This window comes from Salvelinus namaycush, chromosome 5 (assembly GCF_016432855.1).
Source record: "Salvelinus namaycush isolate Seneca chromosome 5, SaNama_1.0, whole genome shotgun sequence".
In the NCBI taxonomy this organism is placed as follows: domain Eukaryota; kingdom Metazoa; phylum Chordata; class Actinopteri; order Salmoniformes; family Salmonidae; genus Salvelinus; species Salvelinus namaycush.
In genome coordinates this window covers 33,871,585-33,878,921 of record NC_052311.1, presented here as the reverse complement: position 1 = coordinate 33,878,921, position 7,337 = coordinate 33,871,585, and the positions used below count along the sequence as shown (strand labels likewise).

At 39.7% G+C, this 7,337-nt stretch overlaps 1 protein-coding gene across 2 annotated transcripts; it reads right to left on the bottom strand.

Annotated features, from left to right (window-relative positions):
• Positions 1–1,557: 1,557 nt before the first annotated feature.
• On the bottom strand, positions 1,558–7,057 carry LOC120048220 (C-X-C motif chemokine 14-like). 2 transcript variants are annotated; one of them, XM_038994007.1, is made up of 4 exons: positions 6,765–7,057; positions 5,612–5,717; positions 3,721–3,834; positions 1,558–2,961 (listed from the first exon to the last, which is right to left on the bottom strand). In XM_038994007.1, the coding sequence occupies exons 1-4, from the start codon at positions 6,829–6,831 to the stop codon at positions 2,943–2,945; spliced, it is 306 nt and encodes a 101-aa protein (XP_038849935.1). In that variant the 5' UTR covers positions 6,832–7,057; the 3' UTR covers positions 1,558–2,942. The 2 variants fall into 2 exon arrangements, with proteins under 2 accessions (XP_038849935.1, XP_038849936.1); XM_038994008.1 differs by having other exon boundaries at positions 1,558–2,958.
• Positions 7,058–7,337: the final 280 nt, after the last annotated feature.

Here is a 7,337-nt window from a genome sequence, read left to right as displayed (position 1 = left end):
AAGGTAGGAAACAACATCTCCACTTCGCTGATCCTCAACACTGGGGCCCCACAAGTGTGCGTGCTCAGCCCCTCCTGTACTCCGTGTTCACCCATGACTGCATGGCCATGCACGCCTCCACCTCAATCATCAAGTTTGCAGACGACACAACAGTAGTAGGCTTGATTACTAACAATGATGAGACAGCCTACAGGGAGGATCTGAGGGCACGCGGAGTGTGGTGTCAGGAAAACAACCTCTCACTCAACGTCAACAAAACAAAGGAGATGATCGTGGACTTCAGGGAACAGCAGAGGGACCACCCCCCTATCCACATCGATGGGACAGCAGTGGAGAAGGTGGAAAGTTAAGTTCCTAGGCATACACATCACGGACAAACTGAAATGGTCCACCCACACAGACAGTGTGGTGAAGAAGGCGCAACAGTGCATCTTCAACCTCAGGAGGCTGAAGAAATTTGGCTTGTCACCTAAAACCCTCACAAACTTTTACAGATGCACATTTGAGAGCATCCTGTCGGGCTGTATCAACACCTGGTATGGCAACTGCACCGCCCACAACCGCAAGGCTCTCCAGAGGGTGGTGCAGTCTGCACAATGCATCACCAGGGGCAAACTACCTGCCCTCTAGGACACCTACTGCACCCGATGTCACAGGAAGGCCAAAAAGATCAAGGACAACAACCACCCGAGCCACTGCCTGTTCACCCTGCTACCATCCAGAAGGCGAAGTCAGTACAGGTGCACAAAGCTGGGACCGAGAGACTGAAAAACAGCTTCCATCTCAAGGCCATTAGACTGTTAAACAATCACTGACACAGAGAGGCTGCTGCCTACATACAGACTCGAAATCATTGGCCACTTTAATAAATGATCAGTCACTTTAATAATGCCACTTTAATGTTTACATATCTTGCATTACTCATCTCATATGTATATACTGTATTCTATACCATCTTGCCTATGCCGCTCAGTCATCGCTCATCCATATATTTATATGTACATATTCTTATTCTATCCCTTTACTTAGATTTGTGTGTATTAGGTCGTGATTGTGGAATTGTTATATTAACTTGTTAGATATTACTGCACTGTCGGAACGAGAAGCACAAGCATTTTGCAACACTCACATTAACATCTGCTAACCATGTGTAAGTGACCCAATAAAATTTGATTTGACAATAGCTTAACATACCAGTATTTGTGTAAACTTTCAAAACAAATACTGGTATAAATAATACAAATTATCCATTTCATTTTTCAAAGGTGGTTACAATGCTGTGAAAAACAGCAGTGCTGTACTAGAGTGTAAACATTTTTTGCATGGTGACTTATTTTGAAAAAAATTATCCACGATTGAGTTGCCAGCATAATATCCTGCTGCTAGAAGAACGCTAATCCCATTCCAGTTCATTGCGGAGCACATAGCGCCTTCTAGGGATAACATATGGACTGATATTTTTATATTTAGGCTGTCTGAAAGCTCAGATGTGTGGAGTGAAAATGTTGATTTAGCAATTAAGATAAAATATCAAGGAAACAATGAAAGGGCTGTTTTCAGACAGTGTTTTTTATTGCTGTGCTTGTTGATTCACACTCCTTGGAATATTTTGAATGTGTGCTTGGTGAGTCAGTCCAAACACAGATACTTAACATTTGTTACCTAATGAACATTTAAATAGCAAAACAGTAACTCAGTAATACAATAAATTACACTAGAAAGTCTTGGAAGAATTCTCACAGAAGAATACAACATTTGTATGTATATATTAAACAAGAGGAATGCACATTCTTTGAAGAAAATGTATATTGAGCATTCTGTTTGGTGAAATAAAAATTCAACTGTCATTGTAGCAACGTATATCAATAGCTTACAAAACAATCACACCTTTTCAAAGGTCATCATTCAAAAAGTGTTGGATAATATCATGAACATGCTCTATAATTAACCACTTATGATGAAACAATTTCATGATTGAATGTCTTGATTCTTACGAGGGTTACAATGAGATATTTCTTAAAAAGGTTTCTTTTCCATAGGTAATGATGAAGACTTTCTTCTAAAAATTAAACATGTTGATAAACTCCAGTCTTTGTAGAATACACCATAAGAAAACATCAGGACAGGGATACAAATGAGAGTAAACGGGAAACTTATAATACCATTGCTGTTTACAATTGTTCATACCAGGTACAGAAAATATATGTCTTACAAGATCTAAATTAACAGTTTGACTTTATATACTGCTCATAATAAACTACAACTTAATGATTGCATATGGGAATGGCATGGCACCAATGAAATCTAAAATGACTACACATTGACCTAGGCGTGTTTTTCTTGTGTCCAATTTCTCTTCTCTTTGAATGGACTCAAATTTACAAAATTAAATGACATACATTTGGGTGCTTGGTCTTGGTCTGAGTAATTAATAATTCCCTTCATCACATTCCCTACACATGTATACAGTATGCTGTGTTTAACACTTCTGGAAGCACACCAAGATACAGAAGTAGCAGTATACAATAACAAGAATCCCATGACCCCATTATGTTACAAGACATCGACATACAATAGTCCTTGGAACAAACAGAAGGTTCAAGGGCAAACATCTCCTATCCAAAAAACAACACGGGCCAGATTCATCAAGGACCTTTCTCACAGCATTTCCTCCAGTATCCTATTCCACTGGTAAACAGCCTTGAACGTTGGCATTGGAGAAATACTACCATTATTACAGTTGAAATGACTTAAGTGAGTAACAATAATTAGCCTGATGGCCAACTAAAACGGCACCAGCAAACTAGAAATCTTTTATGCGTGATAAATCTCATTCCAAGACGAAGTACTGATTGCTCGGAGATTATGTCTTGTACTTCATAAAAACAGTCTTAATGGCGTTTTTTTCCCCACTTGTTCCCTTTGTGCACATAATCCATGGTTTAAGATTCATACACCCTGCTAAGAGAGAAGGGGAAATGTTAAATACAGCCAAATATACAGTACATGATTACTTAGCTATATAGATTCCTATAACCATACTTTCCATAGCGGGAGAAGCTACATGGACATACCTGGTGCCCAAATTGATGATTACACACACATTTTTTTTTAAGTAGCTAGACATTAATGGCATAGTTTTTTGTTGTTGTGAAAATCACTACAATAAATGTGCCTTAGCTGTCACCCTGGCCTCTAGTCCAAACTGTTCAATAGTTAGGCTATCCATATTACCGGAGCTTCATCTTATTCTTTGTATTTCTATGGCAGATTCGCAGCTACAATTTATGGAAAACACCAACACTTGGAGATAATAGATGGCGAAGTCAAAGATACTGGTTTTCCCTACCCATCTGTGGTGAAGTTTTACCTAAATGCTTATGACAAATCCAGCTCCAGAACCAACCATAGCCTAGCCAGCTGGCTAATATTTTGAATATGCTGTAGCAACAGATATCATTAGCTAGGTAGATAAGGTTAGCATGTTAGCTAGCTACACTGACAGCTGTCAGTTACTTATTGTTATTTCTCCACTCCATGTGGAAATCACCACAACATTCCCACCCCCAATTCGTGAATATGTATTAACAGCCTGCATCATTCTTCGGAGGTGGAACCCAAACAAGAATTTCAGCTATAGGATAGAAATTACATCGAAATAGAGACGGTATTGCCCTTTGGTGGGGGCCATTCAAATCATGGAGTGGGATGACCTCTCACCTATGCTTATCCTTCCAGATCCGGAACCACTTGACCAGGTTTTTGGTACTCTGCAGTTTGGGGTGCAGACAGTACTCCTGACCTTTGAAGCGCGCCACGTTCTCCATGGTGACACTGACAAACAAAAGGAGAGAGCGTAAGAGAAAACAGCTAATCCACATTACTGCATAAACAGGCTTTAAAAACAGCACTGGGTATACATGATCTCTGAGCCTGGCTAGATGAACCCATTGACATTCAGAACAGCAGTTGGAGAGACCGTCTGTATGGCATTTTTGAGCCAGCCGTGACATGTGCTGTGTGTTGTGCCCAGAGCTCTGCAGGGGCTTCTCAAAGCAATCTCTTATAGTTTTTCTGCTTCTTAATTAATTATTCACCTGCCCAGCCAACAGAGGCCTTGGATAATTTGGTTAATTTCTAACTCTTGGTCGGAGTTGGAGGCACTGCTGTGACAGTGGAGGTGGCTCCGCAGAATGTTAAATTCTGAGACGTGAGCCATGCCAGCCAACAAAGGAGAGAAGGGGCACTGTTTCCGGAGCCCGCTGAGTCTCATTTTTCACTTAGGTCAGTGGCCAGCAGCCACTATTTTATGCAAATAGACCAGCTTTAACTGTTTGGTGTTCAACTAAAATGTATCACATTGGCCCCAGGATATAAGACCCAGCAATAAATATCAGTTTAATGGTCCAAGGAGCCAACAAATCTTTGTTGGATGGACCCTAAGGCCTTTTGATAAAATCAAGAGCAATGTACTGTAATCCATGACAGCATGACAGAAAAACATTTGAATTCATGGTTTTGGTTTTTCTGTTCATGGGAACACATCTATGCAATACCTCAAGTGAACTACAGATGGCGAAAGAGTATGCGATTTTTTTTTACAAAAAGTAAGCACCACTTCCACTGAAGATGACTAAAACGTGAGATCAGCATCTATTATGGAAAGAGAAAGCAATAGTATAGGGCAATTCAATTCCATTTGGAACCCTCAAAAAGAGTTAGAAAGTCACTCATATCTGAAGAGGTAAAGTCCATATTGGATGCCTATTGATTTCTCCCACCGGAGCAGCATCTGTTATCAAACTGGGAAAGCTGTTCTGACTTTGTGGCTGTGTCATCTGGTGGAATTCACAAATTTCCTGATTGCAAAAATTCTACACTGTTCGCTCAATTTCAGTTTGTGAGAGACAACAAGCACTGAATAGTGTAGGGAATCATTGTACCATCTAAATCGCAGTGAAATATATTTTTAATAACAATAAATAGTTTTTTTACAGCTGTTTGAAGCAGGTGGACAAAAAATAAAACTTTCATTTTGGTCTACCGGCTTCAAACAGATGTAAAAACAGTACTTTTTTGTTATCGAAAATAATATTTCACAGCGATTTAGATGGCACAATGATTCCCTACACTATTCTGTGCTTGTTTTCTCACAAACTGGAGCGAAACGTGTAGATTTTTTGCTACCACGAAATGACACAGCGATTTCCACAAGACAACAGCCACAAAGTCCGGCAGGAGAAATCAATAGGCGAATATCACAGCCAATCACAACACTGACGGGTAAGTAATACTGTGAAACACTATCATTCCACTATTAGCACCAGATATACAGTATTCAAATTTTAAAAAAAATACTAAGTGTAACACCTTTAAGCTAATAGGTTCTCAAAATATCAGTTATCAGATTCCATATAAATATATGAATAGGTCAATCAGCTGCTTTATATAGTATGAGATTAGAAAATTAGAATGAATATTTATAAAAGTTTGTGCATTTGGTAAACAAACTGAATAGCACAAGGAGTGACTGACATCTGTGACAAGCAGACAAAAGCATTGTAGGGAGAGAGATAGAGCAGTATAGAAATGATTCACAGAAATGACTCACAATATCATCTTCTCTTGGCAGAAAGGATGTTTGGGTTTGATCTCCAGCTTTTGCACATCCTTGTAGCGAATCTTTGGCCCTTTTCTTGTGCACCTGCACTTGTAGGCTGTAAAATAAATAAAACAGACATGTTACAATAAAATTGAGGTCAAATGAACACGTTGGTCTGAACGTTTTTAACAATCAGTAGATCTATATTTTCTAATGAGAATAACTGATCAGTTATGATTTTCGACTTCACACAGATTGTCAGGTGTAGTTCTTAACCTGTATGAAAAACGAACAAAGAGAACGAGAACGATTGAATAGGACTCAGTAACTGTATTGTAAAACATTAAACTATTGTCTCCACTGTAAATAAAGGCTTGTGGATTCCCACCGCCACAGACTGTTTAACACGCATGCAGGTGGTCATGGTGAAACGCTGTAGCAGGCTCGTGCTTACTTTGAAACGTGTGACCCACATCTTCAAGGCTTCCTCATCAAAAGTCATCTCCAATTCCTCAACACCGGGCATTACAATTCTCATCAACCACGTGAACCGACCAACTGTATTGTAAAACATTAAACTATATTATTGTCTCCACTAAATCAAGGCGTGGATTCCCACCGCCACTGAGACTGTTTAACACGCATGCAGGTGGTCAGGTGAACCGCTGTAGCAGGCTCGTGCCTACTTTGAAACGTGTGACCCACATCTTCAAGGCTTCCTCATCAAAAGTCATCTCCAATTCGTCAACACCGGGCATTACAATTCTCATCAACCACGCAAACCAAACAAATCAGATAAAGAGCAACGCCGGTTAGCAACCATCATGAATTTGGTGAAATGTAAAACCTTTCAAAAGACAACATTTATACAACGTAGCCTGGCTTCAGACTGTGGCTGAGTGGTTAACGCAATAAACGAACAAAGCCACAATTGTACAAAACAAAAACACTAATATAACTGCTATGAACAACAATAGCCTATACTGTTGCCAAAAGGTAAAACGTACAGGAGCAATCCGGCTGCACAACATTTTTTTTGTTGACTCATTACCATCAGATGCACATGTTTAACGGCTGAACACATACTATTTCCGATAAGTTTCAATAGGGTCTGGCTCCTTCACATAAGTTTTACATTACTCAAATATAAATTTATATTTACCTTCTGTGTGGATGGAATATAAGGCAATAACTAACAAAAGCAACGCTGCTGTTGTACAACGATGCATCTCGTCTGCTGATAAGGAACCTCAAATTCGGACCTCCCGGCTGGTTACCCCAACTAAATCTCAGTCAATCGACAATATATTGGTATTCGCCCTTTAATTTGAGGAGATGACGAGAGGAACAACGTTTGATTTCTATTCTTCCGAATACTCTTGAGTTTTCACGAACTCCGTAGGTCTAGAGAGCTCAGTTCAGAAACGTCATTCGGACTTCACGCTGCTTGCCGTCTATCCCAATATGTTGTTGAGCAGCAGCTTTTAAAAACCATCTCTGTCCCATCTCATTAGCATGCACAGCCAGCCAACGAATCAAACACTTGTACAAGAGAAGTGGGATACATAAAAGAGAGGGTAATATAAGGGGAAGAACACTAAAGGAGTGGAAAGTTTAGATACCAGTTGATTAAAGTTATTATGCTGATTCTCAAAGTTGCCTGGGACAGAGCACAATTTACTCAAATATTCTAACAATGTAAGATCATTTGTGCATAGCCCAGACATTGCCTCTG

What these genes read in the sequence shown, in the direction of transcription:
- LOC120048220 (XM_038994007.1), bottom strand. Translation starts at nt 6,831, where the DNA reads ATGCATCGTTGTACAACAGCAGCGTTGCTTTTGTTAGTTATTGCCTTA. An exon ending in ATATTCCATCCACACAGAAG is followed by an intron (nt 5,718 to 6,764) that starts GTAAATATAAAT and finishes TTTATTTTACAG; the next exon opens with CCTACAAGTGCAGGTGCACA. An exon ending in TGCCAAGAGAAGATGATATT is followed by an intron (nt 3,835 to 5,611) that starts GTGAGTCATTTC and finishes TTTGTTTGTCAG; the next exon opens with TGTCACCATGGAGAACGTGG.